The 23204-nt window shown below is 39.3% G+C and overlaps 1 protein-coding gene across 1 annotated transcript in view; it reads left to right on the top strand.

The window, feature by feature from the left end:
- LOC135081120 (stromal interaction molecule homolog) overlaps nucleotides 1–23204 on the top strand; it is a 57643-nt gene that overhangs the window by 1171 nt on the left and 33268 nt on the right. Inside the window, exon 2 of the mRNA XM_063975863.1 lies at nucleotides 21539–21669. Coding sequence (XP_063831933.1) covers nucleotides 21539–21669 — 131 coding nt within the window. The remainder of the gene's footprint in view (nucleotides 1–21538; nucleotides 21670–23204) is intronic.

Below are 23204 nucleotides of genomic sequence, written 5' to 3'. Positions count from 1 at the left end.
CTAATTTGGTAAAATAATAAGAATATCTATTGGAAAATGTATTAAAACTGTTGTTTTGTGTTTCAATTTCATTTTTGTAGCAGAATTTTAATAAATATTTTTCTTATAAAGCTGTTATCATGGAATCACTTGTCTTTTACTTGTTAATGTTTAGACACTGAGCTGTTTTGATAGACTCACTGAAATTAATTTAAACATACAAAAAGTTTTACTAATGCCTAAAATTAACTCATCCCTTTGAAAATGTATTCAATTCATCTTTTGATGATGATTACATTGTGAGTTCTAAAAGTTTGTCTGACTGTAAAATGTTTCACTGCTCTATCATACCCATCCTATGGTTATACCCATCTTTTCCTTAAACCTTTGCATTTGAAGTCCATTTGCTTAAACAATGTGTCTTATTAATGTCTTCTGAAACTACAGGAATATTGTTTGAACAACTAATTACGTATTGTAATAAGTAACTGGTTTCTTAAGAAGTAATAAAAAGTTAAGTTTATATTTTAGGATTTAAAACTAATAACTGACTATGTACATGTAAATGAGTGATGATTTGTGTTTCGCTGCAGACAGAAGTTCTCAGTTTGTTTATTTATTGTTTGTTACGTTTTGATATCAGTTTTTGCCGGACGTTAGGCAGATATTTCCCGTAATAATAAATCCTGAAAACAAATGTATGTACAATAAACTTTTATGATTAATCTTTTATGTTTAAAAAAATATTTGCATCATTGAACATTTGCTGCATAAAAAAATACAGTGCATGTGTTTTCATACTATGTTGTTATTCTGTGATACTACATAAAAGCTTATTGCAGATTCAAAAACTTTTGTTGTAGCATCGTCTTTTTATAGTATATAGAAAGAACTTTATTTTGAACCAAAGCACATGCATTTTCTAAAAATTCTTACATTCCTTTACATGCTTTTAAGTTTTAAATACCAAACCACACAATCATCATACTAAAATTTTAGAAAACTTCTAGAATCTTTCACTGTTTACACAACCTTGTTTAGGTCATTGCTATCTTCAGATAAGGTATGTTATTTTTTTTTGCTTATCAATTCGATTTACTCCTGTTTCCATGGAACATACCTAGTTGGTAATACTCCAGAAATATGGACTAATTTATTAAATAATAATAATTGTACCTAGTTCATAAAATTTTACTAAACTTACTTTGACCTAGTAAGTAGGTCTTTTTCTCTTATTATATTATATTATTTTATTTTATTTCTGATGAACCCATCATCTTAAATCCTTTATGGTTTTTCTTTTACCATTCTTTTAATATGCTTTTGGTATTCGGCATTACCTACGGCGGGAAGTCCTCAGCATCCAAAAGGTACGTTCTGAAACCTTTATGCCGACCATTTATCGCCAGTGCTTGCCCCTAAGTGGTATTCAATAAGAAGTCAATGCATCACAGATTCCCAGAGAAGCCTCTCCACTCTAAGGCCTACTAGTCTCTTACTGTCCACGTAAAACGCACGTTATACGCACTCTATGCTTGCATGTTGCGTAGAAAAAATCAAAACTGTGACCACGGAGCGCCACGTCGTGCCCTGCCGTCGTCTTACTATCGTCATATGGTTTGCGGTGCCTTCGTCAAGCCCTAACCACTGACGTACGTACGTGGTACGTCGGTCAAACGGTTTTTCGTTCAAAAATTCAGTTTTTGGTAGTTTCCTAGTAGCCAGAGATGCGTTTGCGACGGTAGAAAATAGATAGGTACCTAGAACGTCCCTAAGTAAGTAGGATTAAAAAAAAATGCCTCTGTTACTTTTATTACCTCTGGAGGATTTCACCAATATCATACTTACTATTCTATTAATATTATTATGTTTTTTTTACTATCTCTGTTTAATATAAACTAAACATGTGTAAATAATTTAAATTCTTTCACCAAAGTTACACTCTATTGATACATCGGAGGTCTTCAAAGTTACGTACGTATGCCGTACGTACTTCAGTGTGAGTGTAACAAAATGACACGTCAGTGGTTAAGGGTTAAAATGTCAGAGTAAAATCGCCCACTATCGCTTAAAAAAATTAACTATTCACGCCAAAGTCCCGTGCATAATCAGCAATGATTTTGCGATAGACAGACCAATGACTCATCAAGTGGGTACATCTACCCGATTGTTTGACAGTCAGACGTACGAGCGAGACATCTTGTCTATTTTAGATCCTGAAGCGATTCAGCGACTTGGCGAAATAAAGCAGAGAGCTTACACGTGATTCGATCAGTAGGTCAGTTACGAAATTGGTCGATCGGTCAGTAATCTGCGTGTCACATGACAATTTTTGATTTACGTTCTCGTGGCTCGTTACATCTCACATGACAACGGTACCCGAAGCACGAACATACATCTTTATCGTTTTATTTGTAAGGAAAACAAAACAGCGCCACTGCAGTACGGTTAGCACGAAAAACTTTCGAGTTCGAATCGTTTGCGTATTCGAATCGCCATCAAAAGATTTAGTACGAAAACTACAACAGCGTCCTTGTGAACGTGTCGTAAAGTGAACTTAGTATGAGAAATGGTTGCACGAAACTTATTTTGAGAATCAAAATTGTCACGATATCGTTTAATTCGAATCGATCGTTTAATTATATGTATATCGATATCGAATAAAACACCGATTCCAGATACCTTTAACTAACAATAAAATCGCCAGTCGCCACAATGCTGCTAGTTGTGAAGCAAATTAGACTGACCAATCACAACAGTTGTTAACACTAGATTCCATAATAAAATTGGCACGTAACAATTATAGAAATAAATTATAAGTTACTCATAGTTTCCTTACTTATTGATAGCAAACAGCATTTTGGCAAAAGGAAATTAAATTAATTATTTCACAGAATTTCACTAAAGCTGTCAAACTTTTACACGCATTTTATTAACTGTTTGCAGGAACAAGGAAGTGGCTGAAATTCATTATATTCGACAATTTATCATAAACGTAAACGTCTTGGCGCGCGACACCGATTGCTTGATTAATTCCTTGGCAAAAGTGTTGTTGTATTATTAAACATACTTACGCGATTTGTCTATGCTTTCTATTGTTAGTTCTTAAAATAATAAGTCTGCAACTGCCTTTATATTTAGGTTAATTATGCACTAGTTGCACAGTGGTCAAAAACGGAAATACACAGTAAACCTACAATGTTATTCTAACAATCTTATTAGAATTTGCTTGATTTTATTGGTTTACCTTGTTTTCTGTTCGCTTTAGCGTGTCTATTTAACTATAACTTCCGTAAAATTTAAAAATGCTCAGTCGTTTGAGTGTCGTTATTTTAGAGTTTACATTTTATAAGTTGTCCTAATAAATATAGCAAATGATAAAGGTATTATTGAGAGAATGATAGAGGCAATGTGGACATTACGAGCATGCACCTATAAAAAAGTTACGAGGCTAATTTATTTTTGTATTTAACTTACCTTACCTACAAATCTTTTCTCCAGAGAATCTCATTGCCATTGCAATCTCCAAAAATAATCTTCTAGAAACAAAAGTCGTTATTATTCCACCGACATCTCGCTCGGCTCAAGGTTTTCCCGGAAGTCGTACTAACAACTAACTATTTGGCAAATCGGTGAATTCAGCAACTATGTTACCTGTGCCTAAAGGTGGATATACACTGGAGCAGGGAGAACCAATGGCACGTGCCATTTGTGGCACGCGACACAATATTTAGAGCACGGCACCAATCACAAAATTCACTATAAAATAAAATAGTAAACAATGTGTTATGAATAAGGGCTATATTATTTTGTCCTAATCAGTTAGTGCCACCTGTAGAGTAAGGCTCTGTCACTCGCCATAAATTCCTCATTGATAGCATTATGTGTTATTTGGGCACGTTTATGACTACAACAATCATTTTTTAGAAAAGTGGCACGTTGATACACAAAAAAGATTCGCCATCCTACACTAGAGCATTTTCCCGAGCATTTCTATGTAAAATGTTCTTACGAATGTCACAACAATAGAGGTAAAAGCTAATTTTCGACAGCACATTTGGGATTTTGGTGAAAGGGACATATCATATAGCGGCTCATTGTTACAAGTGAATACTCTAGTCTAAACTCACCTTACTGTGTACCGAGTGGGTTAGCCTACCTACTTAGTGCCTGCCAATACCGTGACGTTAAATTTGATACAATCGGCGCGCCGAGTTTTCCCACTGATTCAAGGTTACCGCCGTTTTTCCTACTAAAGCTCGCTTGTTAAAATTTTAACATGTAAACAAATGAATCGGTGCCTTCATTAGCTAATTGTATAGGCATGTACCATTACAATACCATGCCATAAGAAGTACGTAATAACTTTAAACGTGGATAGGTAAGTTTTCCATTGACCTCTTCAATCTAAATCGTTGTGTAGCATTACAATCGTATTGAAATTGATCTCGATCAATCGATTATAATACGATTCTGCGCTGACGATGATAAACATCCTTAATTTATTCGGATTAAGGACAAACGGAGTTCATTTATTTTCTTATTTCCTTGTACCTATTTACAATGCCATGTTATCATTGCCTGTTTTATTCAAGCAATTATTATAGCGTCGAACTAACGACCGATTGTTACATGTGTGGTCGAGTTATTAACTCCTTATTTAATTCATCATTCGACAGCACATTAGACTGTACATTTTTCTTGCAAAATCGACCCTATTACAACTACGTAAAATACTACAGTGATTAGCTTGACGTGCCAGTGTACTGAGCACTGAGACTGACTCACCGTCTCGCCCTAGCGACTAAAGACCTACATTCCTTTTTTGAATACAGTTAGTTAAAATGTATTCGTCTACGTATCATTTTGTTTGGGCTTCATATGAAATTCTAAAGAGGTATTATACATAGTTTGATTCCGTTGTCCGTTACGAACGATTCTGTGTAACAAAATCGGGTCAAATTCAAACAGAATGGACCTATTTCAGAGAAAGCAATCTTTATACAGTTTATATTAGGTAGGACATCGCATGCAGCAGCTGCTGCAGAAATTGAGTCATTTTAATCATTCTGATTCTCCTTGAAAATGAGCGTGCGTGTTAGCTGTTCAGCTGAAGATTCTACTGAGCAATGTCATACTTCTATAGAAGCTTACAATGTGTAACACCAGTGATTTGATAGAAGATTCTAGTGCTTAAGAAGTTTAAGAACAATCAAACCTATCCCCAATACAGGTTTCAGGAAACGCAATTCATTTGGCCTTTGACTTCCGCACTTATCCTCTTGTTTGGTTAATAGATAGTAACGTAAACTGTACTATGCCGGCGAATATTGAAACAGCGAAGCGCGTGTCAAAACAACTTAAATCCATATTGCTTTCAATGAAATGTTTGCCGACAAGTTGCGTCATGCCACTCCGCGAGACTCCCAATTGATCTTAATAGGAGAATTAACAACAATCTGACGCCTGTATGTATCTGTCCATTGGATTTATTTGTAGCAGGATTGTGTAACGCACATTCTTTGGGCGTACTACTGGAATTGGACTGTTAAATGGTTTGGTTAGAGATGATTAAGGTAGAGAAAGAAATGCGACTGCTAAAAATTTCGTTTCGTTTTATCAATACTCAATCACTTCGTTTCATTGAACTCTTATCTATCAACAGTCTGGAGGTAAAGGCTTTCAGTTCAGTCGTACAGTTTAACTGCAAATACAGACGTCATATCTTATCTTATCAATACCAATTCCAGACAGACATCTTTTCCACATCTTTTCCCTACACCCAACAATTTACATAAACAAATTGTAGTGTCAAGATTTATTCGTCATACATTAATTTTACAGCTAGACAAACACTTGTACATTCCAAAAAGGACGTTGACAATCGTATCCGCGAGTGCATTGGCAAGAGCGGCGCGTGAATCAACTCCCGCGCATCAATAACGCGATTGTGTGAGGCCAAACGTCACGCATCTCTTTGGTTGTTGTCGGTGGTTTTGTACAGCTTTGGAATTTTAAATGAAGTATCTAAAAGATCATGCACTGTTTGGAACGGCTAGTAAACAACTAGGTAATTTAGACTTTACAGATACAGAGATACATATTATTAACTCGTTTTTGAATGCTACGAGCTAAAATATTTCAGGGTACCGAACGTTGCTGTTTATTATATCATAGGTAGGTACTATTATTTTAAGTATTAATTTATTTACTTCTAACAATAAGGTATAACTTCTAACAATGTCCAGGGCTATGAAAATCATTTCGATGTACACTTAATACCTAGTTACCTGTTATTTAGTTTTTCTGAGTTAAACCTACGCACCTACCTATTCGCCGTTCCCATGGGCGGGCCAGCTGCTGCAGGAAAGGACAGCCGCTCCGTGCTGGAAATCTATTTAATCTTAGCCTAGAAGCTGGGTATGACTACCCCGCCCCTCTCCTCTCCCCAGGTCATAAGCTGGGCATGACTTCCCCCTCGGCCAGAAGTTGGGTATGATTTACCCCCCCCGGCCCGAAACTGGGTATGACTTGACCCCTCCCCCTCCCCCCAGGCCAGAAGCTAGGTAAGGCTTGCCCCTACCCCCAGGCCATAAGCATAAGCTGGATATGACTCCCCTTCGGCCAGAAGCTGGGTATGACACTCCCCCCCATGCCAGAAATGCCAGAAACTGGGTATGACTTGACCCCCCCCCCCCCCTCCCCCAGGCCATAAGCTGGGTAAGGCTAGCCCCTCCCCCCAGCCCTAGAAACTGGTTATGAGTTGACCCCTCCCCCCCCCCCTCTCCCCAAGCCAGAAGCTGGGTAAGGCTAGCCCCTTCCCCCCAGTCCATAAGCATAAGCTAGGTATGACTCCCCCTCGGCCGGAAGCTGGGTATTACTTACCCCCCCCCCCCCCCCCCCCCCCAGGCCAGAAACTGGGTATGACTTGCCTCTCCCCCCTCCCACCAAGGCCAGAAGCTGGGTAAGGCTTGCCCCTCCCCCCAGGCTATAAGCTGGGTATGACTTATCCCCCCCCCCCCCCCCAGGCCAGAAACTGGGTATTAGCATCATATTATGTATTATTATGTTCAATACAAACAATCATTAAGTTACACTCACCCCAACCGCGTCTCCGCATTGCATCGAATCCTATGAATATGTGGTTTTTGGACATAGCAATACTTATTTTTCACAATTTTTATTTTTAAAAATTACTGGTCGATAGGTTACTTTATTTTGAAGAATAAATGTTATTAAAAGTTTTTTTCTAAAACTGATAGTTTAGCCGGAAAAAAATATTTTCCATCCCATTAGTACGCCGGCTGCGCTCGATTCGGATATAATGACGTCACGCGGCCTTGCGTACGTTGACTTTTAGCGGCAAAAACGGCCTATGTTTATTACTTAATATCTTCGTAAGTAATGGTCCGATTTGGATAATTCAAAAAGATATATCTTTCTTATGTCTTAAAGATTAACATAGATACTAGTTTTATTGAATTTTCTACAACAGTACTGATCCTCATTGTACAGTGGCGGACTAATTAATAACAAAAATTAATAAATCTTTGCAAGGTGCTGCTGAGGTATCAAGTCAACCAAAGGGCGATAACGATGACTTGGAAACGTCTGTTAGGGTGGAGATCAAGGCGGTCCAAAAAGCATTCACCTACAGCGTGCTTATGATTTTCTACTTATAATTCCTCCTACGAGTGTCACCATAAAATAACCTATTAGCTGAAAAAACAGGTTCTTTTATGATTAACAGTTTCGGAGACATAACATCTCCCTGCCTAACGCCTCGCTGCAGAGGAATCGCCCTCGTGCTCTGGTCCTGTACCTACTCGGACCGACATGGTGGCGTTTTTGTACAAGCACTTCAGCACCTCGATATACCGATAGTCAATACGGCACCGCTGGAGAAACTGTAGCACTGCTCAAGTCTCGATCGAATCGAAGGTCTTCTCATAGTCCACGAACGCCAAGCTTAGTGGCAAGTTATACTCCTCAGTCTTCTGATTTATATTAACTGACTGATTAACCCGACGGATTAGCAAGCTGAAGTGGCAATGGGCAGGGCACATAGTACGCAGAACTGACGGCCGATGGGGCAGTAAGATTCTGGAGTGGAGGCCGCGTACCGGAAAACGCAGCGTGGGACGTCCACCTACAAGGTGGACCGACAACATCATAAAGGTAGCAGGAAGGCGCTGGACGCAGGCCGCTACCAACCGGGTAACATGGAAAGCATTGGGGGAGACCTATGTTCAGCAGTGAACGTCCTATGGCTGAGATGATGATGATGAGGTTCTTTAGTAATCATTTGAGATGTTCAATGAATGATATGATACGTTAGGATGCTCTGTTTCTTACGTTCCTATTTTCTAAACACAAGAAAGTAATTTTTTTTCAAGTAGTTATTAAAGTTAGATGATTGTAATAAGCAAACATTTATCCTTATTAAAATGATTATAAACAAAAAAGTTTTTATTTTAATTTACATTATATTGAAAAAAACAGTAGGTATTCGAAAAAATCGTTTTATCCGAAGTATTCGAATACTATAAATTTTAGTATTCTAAATATTCGGATACCAATATCGAACGAATAATGCATGCCCTAGTAGTAGCCACGTAGTAGCCAAACAAGTTTAGTCTGTTTTTCATATTAAACCATTAATAAATAAATAAATATCTTTGGAAAATGTCACACACCGTCATCTAGCCCCAAAGTAAGCAATTAATACAGGGAATCGACACTGGGAAGTGGGAAGGTCGATCCAAAGCATGAATCATGATACACAAATGGAGAAGAGCCTTCTTCTGACAATAAAAAGAAGTGAGTAGCCAATTGTAGTAATTTGTTGTTAAGAGACATGTTTCTGGAGCTAAATAAAAAGTGCAATGGAACTGTCGCGCGAAGGTCGAACCATAAATACTAAAATAGCCACTGAAACTTATATTTTTAAAACAATGACAACGAAAATGAAATCTAAGATTTGAAGATGCGTTATGATGCTTCTTCTCAGCACCAGCCCATGTTGTCCCGAAGTGGTGGTAGGGCGTGGCTTTCAGTGACTTGGCCCACTTTTAGCTTAGAATGGCCCAGTTGTTGAAAGAAAAAATATTTAAAAATTCATTTCAGCGACTTGGCCCGTGGACCAAGCTAAAAGTGGTCCAAGTCACTGGAAGACTCGTAGGGCAAGCTATATTTGGGACGTATATAAGTTCCCTGGAAAGGGGCCTAAGTACTGAATAAAAGATTTGATTTGATTTGATTTGTGTGATACATAGTCGGAGTACTGAGATCGGCGTAGTGTCATTTGGAAAGGATGACCAATTTAACTATGTTTTAATTTGTTTTCGTTTAATAAATTACTTAATACCGATAAATATTTAGGTTGTCAGTTCAATTAACATCATTTTCATTCTATTACACGCTTCCGCTTTGTCAAGTTAAACGTGTTAGTGAAAACTGCTATTTAAAATCGTTTATATTTTTCCACCTGTAATTAGTAAATTAATAAACAAAGATAAAAAACTCTTTAGGCAAAGTATTATTTGTTAATTTTAAAGTTTGAAGGCCTAGAGAAAAGTATTATTTATGAGTTGTAACGTTTAAAATATAGACTAGATGCTCGCAGTATTGTAGTAGAATGTATAGTCTCACAACACTGTGAAATCTTTTACAGAAATATGGAGTCTGGTGTGTCGACTGTACCACGACTTTTTTACTAGGGGTCGCAAACCGGGATACCGAATTTCGAAAATACCGGAATACCGGGCCAAATTTAGGTCTAATTAATACCGGTATTCATTTTACAAAAAACCGGGATATTCGGTATTTTCGGTTTTAGTAAAATAAATAAAAAACAAATACAAATATAAAAATTTACGCGCCATTTAATTCAAAATACGCGCGCGCGAGTTACTTAAAGTATGTATTTGAACTAGTTAACCCAAGTTATTTTAATAAAGGAATAAACAGGCATTTAGTATTAGTAAATTATTCGTTCGTTTGTTTGTTCGTTTCAGCCAAATGACGTCCACTGCTGGACAAAGGCCTCCCCCAAGGTTTTCCACAAAGAACGGTCCTGCGCTGGCCGCATCCAAGCTCTTCCCGCGACCTTTACCAGATCGTCGGTCCACCTAGAAGGCTCTTTCAGCCCGTGGCCGCCACTCGAGAACTTTCCTGCCCCAACGGCCATCGTCTCTAAAGCTATGTGCTGATATCGTCCGCGAATCGAAGGTGGGTGATGTACTCGCCGTTGATATTTATGCCAAATCCGCTCTAGTCCAGAAGCTTGAAGACATCTTCCAGGGCGGTAGTAAACAGTTTTGGAGATATGACGTCTCCCTGTCTTACCCCTCGCTGAAACTGGATAGGTTTCGAATCCCGATCCTGGAGGCGGACCGACATTGTGGCGTTTTTGTATAAACTTTTCAACACTTCGATATATCGATACTCAATTTGGCACCTTTGGAGAGACTGTAGCACTGCCTAGGTCTCGACCTAATTGAAGGCTTTCTCATAATTCACAAACGCCAGGCAAAGTGGTTGATTATACTCCTCGGTCTTCTGTATAATTTGCCTTAGCGTATGTATGTGGTCTATGGTACTAAAGCCTTTTCGGAAACCGGCTTGTTCGGGAGGCTGGAAATCGTCGAGCCTGCGAGCGAGACGATTCGTAATGACTCTTGAAAACAGCTTGTAGACATGGCTCAGAAGTGAGATGGGTCTATAATTCTTCAACAAAGTTTTGTCGCCTTTTTTGAAGAAGAGTATGGTGATACTCTTGTATCACCATGACTTACTTGACTTATGGTCCTATGTCCCCTAGATGGGGCAGAGGGCGTCCACAACAGTCCTCCATCGCGTTCGGTCTTGAGCTATGTGTTTGATCTCGCTCCAAGTCTTGCCGATCTTCTTCGCCTCGTCTGCCACAGTGCGCCGCCAAGTTTGCTTGGGGCGACCACGTTTGCGTTTTCCTTGGGGGTTCCAATCCAGAGCCTGCTTGGGGATGTGATCGGGATCCCTTCGGAGAGTGTGGCCAATCCAGTTCCACTTGCGGCGCTTGATCTGCTGGTCGATCGGAATTTCGTGGCAGCGTTCCAATAGCTCGACGTTGGAGATTTTCTCAGGCCAGTATATGCCGAGAATTCGGCGAAGGCAGCGGTTGACGAAGACCTGCAGCTGGTGCGAGATGACCTTGGTGACCTTCCACGTTTCACACCCATAGAGCAGCACGGATTTAACGTTGGACCCGAAGATTTTGATCTTGATCCTTCGGGTCAGTTTCCGTGACTGCCATACGGGGCGAAGTTGTGCAAAGGTGGCTCTAGCCTTGGCTATGCGCGAAGTGATGTCCTCTTCGGTACCTCCAGTCTCTGACACGACGCTCCCGAGGTAGGTAAAATTGTGGACACGTTCCACATCATCTGCACCAATCCGTAATGGTGTGCAATTCCTCACTCCAGATCGCATCTCTTGGGTCTTCCGGCAGTTAATTTTGAGCCCCGTGATGCCCGCCCAAAGAGCGATGGAGCGTGCTATGCTCGGAGTTTCCCTGCGTGATCGAATCAGAAATGAAGAGATCCGTAGGAGAACCAGAGTGACTGACATAGCCCGCAGAATCGCTAAAATCAAGTGGCAGTGGGCGGGGCACATAGCTCGAAGAGCTGATGGCCGCTGGGGCAGGAAAGTTCTTGAGTGGCGACCACGAGCTGGAAGACGTAGCGTGGGCAGGCCTCCCACTAGGTGGACCGACGATCTGGTAAAGGTCGCGGGAAGTACCTGGATGCAAGCGGCGCAGGACCGGTCTTTGTGGAAATCCTTGGGGGAGGCCTTTGTCCAGCAGTGGACGTCTTTCGGCTGAAACGAACGAACGAACGAACGATGCCCGCCTCTCGATGTAGGTCATCAATTTTGGATTGCATATCGTGATGCGTGTGGCTCAGCAAACAGAGGTCATCGGCATAATCTAAGTCTTCTAAGACTCCGATTATACCCCACTCTATTCCACGCCGTTGGTTTTGATATGCACGACACATGACTCCATCCAAGACTACCAGAAAGAGAAGCGGCGAAAGCAGGCAGCCTTGCCGGACGCCCGCATGCACCTCAATGTCTTCGGAGATGAGGCCGTCGTGAGTGACTTTACAAGAATATTTCTTGTAGATGGCCTTCAGTAGATCGATAATTTTCGGCGGGACACCAATGTCAGCGAGTCGCGACCATATTCTTGCCCACTTTAGCGTATCGAAGGCTTTTTCGAAGTCTATAAAGGTAAGATAGACTTCCCTTTGCCATTCTGATGCCTGCTCCAAGATGATACGCAAAGTATTGATCTGGTCGGTGCACGAGCGGTTCGGGCGGAAGCCAGCCTGTTCCCTACGCAAAAGAGGTTCAACGGCCCCCGATAACCTATCCAAGATAATCTTGCAGAAAACCTTTGACGGTATCGAGAGCAAAGTGATACCTCTCCAATTGCTACACTGGCTTAGGTCCCCTTTCTTTGGCACAGTAATTAAAAGCCCCTTATTCCAATCGTCTGGGAGTTCCTCTTCCATCCAGATGTTTTCGATGAGAGGTGTCAGGACGTCGGCGGCGGAGTTTACGTCGACTCTCAGCATTTCTGCGGTGACAAGGTCGAGTCATGGGGCCTTGCCAATTTTGAGGGACAGGATAGCCTTGGCCACTTCGTCGCGTGATGGTGGTTCCACATTGATGTCGAGCAGCCTAGGTGGAGTAGAGGTGTGCTGCGGTGGCTCAGGCGTGTTGGTGGCTGTAGTCAAGGTAGGGCGGAAGACCTCCTGAAAGTGTTCACGCCATCGTTTCAGTTGCCCCTCAGACGTCACAATAAGCTGCCCGTCACTTGACTTAAGAGGCTTCTTCTTTGGTCTACTACTTCCTGCCAAGATTTTTGTCGCTTTGTACAGCTCTCTCACCATACTCTTCTTCAAAAAATACTCGCCATGTCGTAGGCGTTTTTCCTCCGAGGATGACGGAATTGAACAGCTTCTGAAGAACCCTTAGTACCGGCGTTCCGCCTGCCTTCAAAGGCTCAGCCGTGATACCATCATCACCCGGTGCCTTGTTGTTCTTCAGCTTTTTGAGAGCCATTCTAATCTCGTACATACTGACGTCCGGGATATCTTCGGTATAGTGTCAGGTCAATCTAGCTCTTGGGTCTTTGGCTAGATTTGTGACAGGTGTGCGTACACTCGTGTATAATTGTCCGTAGAACGTCTCAATCTCTTCCAATATCTCCGGCCCCGACGAAATGGCTCTGCCATCCTCTGTCTTCAGCCTGGTCAGTTGACTTTGGCCAACAGACAGATCTCTTGCGAACACTTTAGAGCCTTTGTTTCGCTCAATCGCCTCTTTAATACGGTCTGTATTAAATTGGCGTAGGTCGCGAGTCAAAGACTTGGAGATCTGTCTGTTAAGACGCCGATACTGAGCAGCATCTTCAGAGGACTGCAGAACCAAGTTCCGTCTCTCTTCCATGAGTTGATTGGTGAGGTCAGAGATATTTTTAGTTCCTTTTGAACGACGAGTTTTAAAGAACTTGACCCAGTCGTTTGGGCAATTTCCACGAACCTGTCATTGTATTCGTCCACATTTCCGCAGTCTCCTAGGCATTCGAAACGATTTTGCAATTCGAGCTGAAAGCTTTCGGGGTTTTTGAGTTGGATAGGATAGGCGCTAGGCGGAACGTAGACTTCATCAGTCGACATCTTTCGAGCTCGGGTCTGATATTCAATGTGCCTCTCACCATTCGGTGATCGTTTTGACCGAGTTGATCACAGAGACATTGTTGAATTAGTAAATTATTGCAAAGAACTAACTGATTGATTAAAAACATATAATAACAATTTCACACAGCGCCAGCTAGCCCCAAAGTAAACAATAAACCTTGTGTCAATGAGTATTTTGTTTTATTTAGAGCTGTTTTTCAATCGTTGGATAATAAATTCCACTGTCCACCGTGTCTCTATAAACACTCGACATTGGCAAAACCAGTGTGCTTCAAATTCGCACCATTGAAGCTATTAGACAGTATAATAACTCTTAACTGAAGAATAATTTTGGCATATTATTGACAGTTTCAGTATGGGAAATAATTATGTCAAAATGACAAATTTATTCGTCAGTTAAAAGTTATTTGATGATTAAAAAACCAGCCCTTAGAAGATAAATTCATTTAGGTTAGGTACCTACTTACTATTCCTCCGCAAAATAATTTTATCTTTAGCTTAATCCCGGAAATATCGAAAATACCGGATTATCGGTATTGATTTAGAACCAATACCGAAAATACCGGTTTTGCTGAAATGATTCGGTATTGCGACCCCTATTTTTTACATTAAAAAATTCTTGAAAATCGTGTTCATTAATTATTTTTAAGGGTACGGCTTGTGGTACGGCCCTAAAAGCAGATAGTCAGCTGTTTCGTAACGAACATTGCAACATTACTGCACAGTGGGACAAAAGTCCCAGATAAGGCACGCCGAGTCACGTGGAGGTCACATTTATTTATACGATACCATATTGTTGCTATGGCTGTAACGATCGTGATATAATCATGATCATGACTACGCACAAAATATTTTTAATTTTGCGACTTTTTTATGATAAGTCTCTACAGGACTCTATTAGCGTCTAAACGGGTAAACGTAGATTTTTTGTATTTGGTCTGGATGTTTGAATTTGCTTTAGGTAGTATTTAGAAAATAAAATCTCCGAGAATATTTATTTATTATTGTTTAGAAACACTCAATAATATGGACACAAATGTCTTTACAGTTGTAATTATAAAAGCAACAACAAGTTTATTATGGTTACAAACAGTAAAAAAGCATTACAACGATTAAGATGTTCATTTTATGAGCATGCAAAATTAAAGTTCTAAAACGTTTTACAGCTAAGCACACAGATTTCATCGGACAATATTTGCACAGTCTATTCTTTGCAAATAATCCGAGCGACGTCACTACCAGCCATCTTACCGTTTAAGGAAAATATTTTTATTTGCGAAAGCTATAAATAACCCAGATTTCTTAACTGGTCTCTGCTTGATTAACCCAAAGAGTCACCAATTAAGCACAGCACCTTGTTTCTTTAAAAGGCAATGCTGATGCTTCCTTTAGTTTTCTTTAATCTTTCACTAACTGAAAAAAATATGGTCAACGCAGCTATCGACTACGGTAATTTTGTAATAAATTATGGTAGAATCGACTCAAACAGAAATTAAAATGCCTCAGTATCTTTAACGCCACTTTAATTTGCATAAATGGGTCCACTCAAATGACCAAAGAAAGAGATGCGGTGTTAATCTGAAATCAAAGATGGCCCACGCATAAGACCAGAGACATGGCTTTATGGGAAAACTGCCAGTTACTTGACACGGACTATAGACTTGTCTGGCCAAAAGCGGACAACCTTGGCCTTCTGACCCACAAAAATGCCCTTTGAACTTGAAGCACGCATCGAAACCATCGGATATTAAAGGTAATTTAGGGATAATTTCGTTGGGGGTTTCGGGACCATATCAGTAATATCTCCAGGGTATATTCCTCTATTATTTGATGGGTTTGATTAGTAGATTACCTATTATCTTTAGTTAATGAAAGAATTGCAGCGGTGGAAATTTTCCAAAACCTTGACCATCTTCATTATTATGGCGGTGTGATACAATATTCTTTACGCTCTATTATATCTTATTGTAGATAGATACAGTTATTATTACGTTAAGTATGTAACTTTAACTTCTTTTTCATGAATACCAGAGAATTTCGGTCATCTCACAGGTTTCTCTAGCACCTTCCTACCTAGTTCCTATACCGTTAATTGATAAACGCTAATTATTATTATAAAAATTAGTTCTATAAATATTGAAATCTCATTCTGATATCAGGCCTACAAGTTAGAAGGCAAACGGAAGAGGAAACTAAGTGTACTAAATGACAATGACCGTTCTTATTGTTATAATGACGCCTGAATGTTATACATTTTTATATTTTACTTGGAAGAAGATATGACTCTAACAACACTTATGTACACTTTATTTGAATAAATCGCCAAATATACCACCGCGGAGACCCCAATCGCGTCTCTGCGTGCCATTGAATCGTATGAGCGTATGGATTTTTTGCGTTATTTTTCACAATTTCCATTTTTAAAAATTACCTATCGATAGCTTACTTTATTCTGATGAATAAATGTCATTACAAGTTTTTCTCTAAAACTGATAATTTGGCTAGAAAAAAATATTTTCTATCCACGCAGTACGCCGGCAGCGTTCGGATCGGATATAATGACGTCATCGTCCCCGCGCCGGGCGGTCAGTGAACTTTTTTAGTAATTTGGCCTTAACTTCGTCAATTTTTGTCGTAGAACAAAAATTTTTGCACTGTGTATTAAGGATTTCTTAGCCCTATAAATCTGCATTCACAGCTAAAAATCGAAATGATCCTCATTGTATGTGCAAAAGTGTAAATAAATAAAATAAATAAATAACTGTTCCTTAAACGTCTTCTGTGCTCTTTCATCTTCAAAGCGCTGTCTTTGTATTTCTCCCAAAGTAAAATTAAAAAAAAAACTCTCCTGACACATCTGCAGCGGTTCTGCATACTCAAAACAAGGGTGTCAATATCCTGTTGTGCGATACTGTCCCAAGTCCTGCTAAGATGCAAGAAAAGCTGGTTTTCATGCACCATATCTTCAGGGAAATTCCTAAGAGCTCTTCTCTGAAGCATATCCCAGGCATGCTCAATAGGATTTATGTCAGGGGATTGTGCAGGCCAGGTAAACGCACACATAAACACGTTTTCTTCTTTTAATTTGCATAATTAACATTGCTTAAGTAGTTTGAGGTCAGATATTTTTACAAGTTTTTAATAGGAAAGGCGTATTCGTATTGTTTGAAAAAACCGAATAATCATATAGATGCTATTCGAATAATAAATTTGGCGAATATCCGAATAATATGGATATCCGGATATCCGAATTGCATGCCCTAGCTACTACCCAATGACTCTCTTGATATGGACTCGGTCAGTCCTTTACTTCACTAGTCTACCATATCTGAGTCTGACCACAACACTTGGGTCTTTGAATTCACTCAGCTTTCTCCACAAGAGATGTACATTAGGATAATAAGAGGTGCCATGTCTGTGTTTTTACCAGAGATGGTTAAGCAAGAACCAAGGACGGTTTTAAGATCAGCGCTGTGAAGAAGCCTATGTAATCTCACCTATCGTTCCCACAGCTGCAACTCCTGTGTAGCCAGTATCTACAGCTTGACTGCCAAATAAATACTCAACCATTGAAGGTCAAGCGAGGATGCCTAAGGCCCTTTTCAAATATGCAAACTATCAGTAAAACTAACTATATGCTAGTAACGTGCTTGTTCCAATTACATTAAGGCGATTAGAGTCCTCAATCCGCGCCAAATGGGCATTTTGTAAAGCCTACTCCTCTTTTACTGCTGGACAGAAATAGTTGAAAAAAATATATGTTATACAACAGTTCAAGGACTACATTTGTGACGTTTGAATTTTCGCTACGTCTCTTTGTTTTGGATTAAAAAAATAAATACGGGACATCGATTTTTTACTTAAATTCCCTACTCCTCCAAAACGGCTACATTAATTTAAAAGATATTTGCACGAATAGATTAGGAATTCTTTAATCTTTAAATGACACGTTGCGTTTTTCAATCGAACATTACTTTCATTCATAAATTTTACTTTTGATAAATTCCGAACGTTTTGCTGTTGAGGGGGCCTTCGCGGGGTGCGGGCGGCAGTCGGCCGCTGGCCTTCAGACGGGGAGGTTGTGTCACTCGCTGCAAACTGACATTAGCGATCAAAATGAATTTTTTCTTTGGCTGAGTTGCACCACCTGACGTGACCTAACTTTGACCGTAGCTTTGGCGATAACCGGTGTTTTTTGTATGGAGTTAGACAGACTTTTGACGCTTGTCAAAGTTGAAGTAAGATGGTGCAACCCAGCTTTTGTTCGACAATAGATTTTATGTCAGAATTGTTCATAGAGTACGTGCAGTCAGACGATACAATTGAATTATGACGCGCTCAGACGCTATTTTCTACCTGAATAGAATCTATTAGTGTAAAAAAACTATAATTGACTCCAAAACAACTGCACTAGATAAATACAAGTAGGAAAATTATTACGTTATTTATTTACTAGGCCTTTGCAATCAGTATCCAAATTAGGAGCTAGTCAGAATCTGTAACTTAATCGATTTACGTGAAGAAAACAATTTATATTTTTCATACTTATTAGAATTAGATTTTCAATATGTTTCTTCGCGAAAATACCACAATTAAAAATAACACCTGTAACGCCCCTGGGTCTGCGGGTGTCTATGGGCGACGGTAATCATTTACCAACAGGTGATCCGTATGCTCGTTTGCCTCCTGTCACATTAAAAAAAAATAAGATAAAGTGGTATTGAATTGTTCTATAGAGCTTATTAAAAATTTGGATACTGATTACAAAATTAGTCATTTTCGGAGTCGGTGGCAGCCTACCTTTTGGTGATTCGTCTATTTCATGCCTTTAGTAGACTATAGGTACTCAGTAGACCTTGTTGTTGCCACTGAAGGTGCATAGGTACTCAGTACATTGATACCATATTTTTCATGTTAAGTGCAAATAAACTTCCCTAAATTACCAAACCATGAAACGTACCTATATTATTAAAAAGTTTCGCAGATACTACGCAGAAAAAAAAACTCTAAATGTATTTTTCACTTTTTTAAACTTATGAAAATTTAAAGAGATGAAGCGCACCAAAGTTCAGAAGATGAGGCACATGACGTCAAGGCATGCTTAAAAATGTGGCGATTTGTGTCGTCACGCGGAATTTCATCGCATCATATCTTCGTAATTACTTGTTTAATTGACAAATAAAAATATCCTGTGTCCAATATTTTTTGATAATGTAAAATTGACGGACCAAAAGTCTTTTTTAAAGAAACTAGCCTATTCCTATGGCCACATTCCAGCTCCATCATCAGACCCTGCAGTTTCCCTTAGAGAATTGAAGACTCATGATTTTCAAAGTACCGTACTTACATAACATTAGGTACTTGCTTATACAGGGTGTCCCAAAAACAATGGATAACCCTTCAACCATCGATAGGCCTCGCCATGGTCTCCCTAACGTCCAATTTTGACCCCAGTAAAAATATCACCGTTTTCAAGATTTTTAAGTTTTTGTGCATTTTTAGAAAATTGTAATGAAATTATTTAGGTATAATAAAAAGACAAATACATTTTCAGTTTATTCTTCATATGTGACACAGAGAGAATGACAATAGACAAAAGCAGATACATTTGCTTTTTTAGGCCATAGACAATGGGTCCATATTGGCTCACCTAAAGTTATTTACCCGAAATTGTTCTTCCTAACGATTTTAAATCCGAATGATCACTCTTCCTAAAATTTTTCATACTAAAGTTTTCATTCATACTATTTGTAGTGCTACTGGCGATGTTCATAACACTCATGTTTCCGAAAATTTTAATTAATAATATCATTAATGTAAATATATTTAAACTCCTACTGTTTTTTATCATAACACTTTTATCCCTAAACATAATTACCATAATATTTTCACTCATACCACAGAATAATAATAAGTACTACGTACAGAAGGTTTTCTTTGCGAAGGTAACGTAAGGTCACAGTTCTAACCTAACCTAAACCAATAATTTTATGAATAGGACCGATTCGTTTCTGGAACTTGACTGAATGACTGGAGCGGGACTCTGGCTTCGCTCGCTCGGCTCATGCGTTGTGGTCACAGCTCTAACCTAACCTAAACCAATAATATTATGAATAGGACCGTTTCGTTTCTGGAACTTGACTGAATGACTGAAGCGGGACTCTGGCTTCGCTCGCTCGGCTCATGCGTTGTGGTCACAGTTCTAACCTAACCTAGACCAATAAATTATGAATAGGACCGATTCGTTTCTGGAACCTGACTGAATGACTGGGGCGGGACTCTGACTTCGCTCGCTCGGCTCGTGCGTTAGGGCCACAGTTCTAACCTAACCTAAACCAATAATTATGAATAGGACCGATTCGTTTCTGGAACTTGACTGAATGACTGGGGCGGGACTCTGGCTTCGCTCGCTCGGCTCGTGCGTTATGGTCACAGTTCTAACCTAAACCAATAATTATGAATAGGACCGATTCGTTTCTGGAACTTGACTGAATGCCTGGAGCGGGACTCTGGCTTCGCTCGCTCGGCTCGTGCGTTGTGGTCACAGTTCTAACCTAACCTAAACCAATAATTATGAATAGGACCGATTCGTTTCTGGAACTTGACTGAATGACTGGAGCGGGACTCTGGCTTCGCTTGCTCGGCTCGTGCGTTATGGTCGCAGTTCTGACTTAAGTTAAACCAATAAATTATGAATAGGACCAATTCGCTATATACTTCCTCAAGTATACGTGCTAATGCCAACAAACTTGAACTTGAGACAAGAAATATTATCGTCAAAGAAAGAAATCTAAACAAAAAAGATATGACTTTGAATAATAGTGTAAAAGATGGTTATGTTGAGAAAATATAGGAAAACAAATAAAAGTATATTAGATGTTTATTGCTAATGACATTATGAAGTTGAATGCTTCGGAATTATGAACATTAGAGACAGAGTAGTTAGGAATTGTGATTGTTGGGATGAAAAATGTTAGGAAGAACATTTTCGGATTTCCAATTTTCGGAGTTGAAAATTTAGGTGAACTTTGGCGCACCCATAGACAATACTAGGTACTAATGCGTTCCAATAGGGATGATGACTGGGTAATGAAATCGAAATTCTATTTAGTCCGTCAGACAGATAATTAGAAAATATTAGACTCATATTTTTTAATTTTTTCCATAATCGAATAATTACAGTATTATATTGAGTTGAAATGTCGCGTGACGTCACATTTGAGTAAAAATTCTACTCAAGCGTGGCGTATCGCGCCATTTCAACTTGATGTAGCACTGTTATTATTTAATTATGAAAGAAAATAAAAAACATGAGTCTAATGTTTTCTAATTATCTGTCTGACGGACAAATAATTGAAATTTTGTCATCTAGCCTAGTTGTCGTCAGGAAGTTGGTCTAACTAATTCAGCTTGCAAGATTCCACCCGAACAAACATTTATGTAATTACCTACATACATCATAAATTGCAAGCTAAATAAAAGCTTGTAATAAAGTCGGGTTTGTTCAAATTTCGAGAACGACTGAACCGACAAAAGCATTAGAAAATTTACGAAAAATAAAATAAATTTTTATCCCGTACAAAATGTTCATGGATTTTATTTTTATTAAATACCTTCATCAATTTAAGTTTAAAATAATAGGCAGTAATGTATGAAGAAAGAGCTTCTATTCTGTATCTACCTATGCCCGTGTATTTTTGATCGGTGTCAAATCGGAGTTTTTGGTGCGGGGTACGCGGGTGTTGCTCGCGGCGTGAAGGTCAAACGCCCAAGGTCATTGAGGACTCTAATCGCCTTAAATGTTAATTCTGTTCCAGTTCTGCTGGAGGCCTGCCACAACGAGCAGTCATGTCTTCAGGACCGGGCAGGTCTGGAGGCCATCACGCAACTGCACAGGCAGCTGGATGACGACGCCAACGGGAACGTAGACCTTAGCGAGAGTGATGACGTGAGTACTTGTATAATTATTGTATTCATAAGTAAGGTTAGTACGGCCTTCTTTTGAGTGGGTGAGATGTAATGAGGTGACACTCCTGTAGGCCTAAGATGCGCGCCGCGATAAGCGATTATCCCGCCATTTTATCGATTTTGCCCATACATTTTGACGTCGATAAAAGTTATCACGGTGCGCATCTTAGGCCTACTGGTGTCAAATTTAATGAACCTTTGAGATGCGTCCAACATTACATAGATCAAGTATTTGAAAGCCTACCCTCTGAAGCAAAGAATCTTGTTTCTTTCTCGGTAAATCAGGTTAATTCAAGCCTGCATTGTCCTAAACTGGGAAAAAGGTTCTGTCAGGGAATCGAACCCGGAATCTTAAAGTCATGAGACGTCTCACGCAGGTTATGTGACAATGTGAATAAGTAATAATGATTTATTTCTCACACAAAGTACAGAACAAAAAAGTGTTTGCAAGACATAGATTAAAATATAAAAAACAAGTGTATCAAAACGATAATAAATTACTTATTTACCTACAAATACAATGGATCCTATAAAACATAAAAAATACCCAAAGAAATATGTAACATAGCTGCCGGTAAAACTAGCGTAATTTAATGGATTGGCTACACATTAAAGTATAGAAAGAGAATGCGCCCGTTAAACATGTTCGCTTTCATGTTACAAATTTATTGACTATTAAAATATTTTTATAAGCTCAGTTTATACAAACATCTCACAACAGTTTTTGTAGTTTTATTCTGTTTTTATTTAGGTACGTTAGGAGGTTATCTTAATCAGCCTGATACAATGAGCAGATGACGGCACGGTTTGAGCTAAAACTTGCTTCTTATGTGGTTGGAATACGTGCTGTTTTAAAATTTATAATTTGCATCCTGAAGTGCGGTTGACTGTATACGATGTTATCGGCGCTGCGCCTGCGCCTAAACTGTAAGAATAAAGAGCGGTCGGTTATTATGATGAATGGCGTTGTTGTTTTCAGAATATAAACGAGACAAGTTTTTATTTTCCAGAGCTGTAAAATGTTTCCATCAAACCCCAAGTGGTCGCATAAGAACGAGTAACAATTGATATCTATTGTCTCGATTCGCGGGGTCTTGAATGACTAATAATATATTTCGACTGTAAACTATTCAATGCTAAATTGACTAAATTAGGACTTGGGTATTTTACACGGCTCGGCGCCATCTAGTCTCAAACTTAGAAAAGACTTTTATAAGTACCCGCGGAATAATGGGTCCTATAACATAAACATATCCACGGAATTACTCCCACCTCTCTTTCCCACCGCTGCAACTCCTGTGTAGCCAGCAACTACAGCTTGACCGCCAATAAAAACCCAACCAGTGAAGGTCAAGTTTGTCCCAAGGAAAGTTAAATAAGTCCTGGTATTATAGGTTAATTAAATACGTCAGAGTAACACAAACATAATTATTTTATATGTTCATTCTTACAAATGTTTGTAACTTATGTAAATCGAAATCTCCTTCCTTCCCAGCCTTCATCTATCCCATTCCA

The sequence above is a fragment of the Ostrinia nubilalis genome, chromosome 19 (assembly GCF_963855985.1).
Source record: "Ostrinia nubilalis chromosome 19, ilOstNubi1.1, whole genome shotgun sequence".
Classification (NCBI taxonomy): Eukaryota; Metazoa; Arthropoda; class Insecta; order Lepidoptera; family Crambidae; genus Ostrinia; species Ostrinia nubilalis.
The sequence above is the reverse complement of the archived record's forward strand: the minus strand, read 5'-3'. Positions and strand labels throughout refer to the sequence as shown.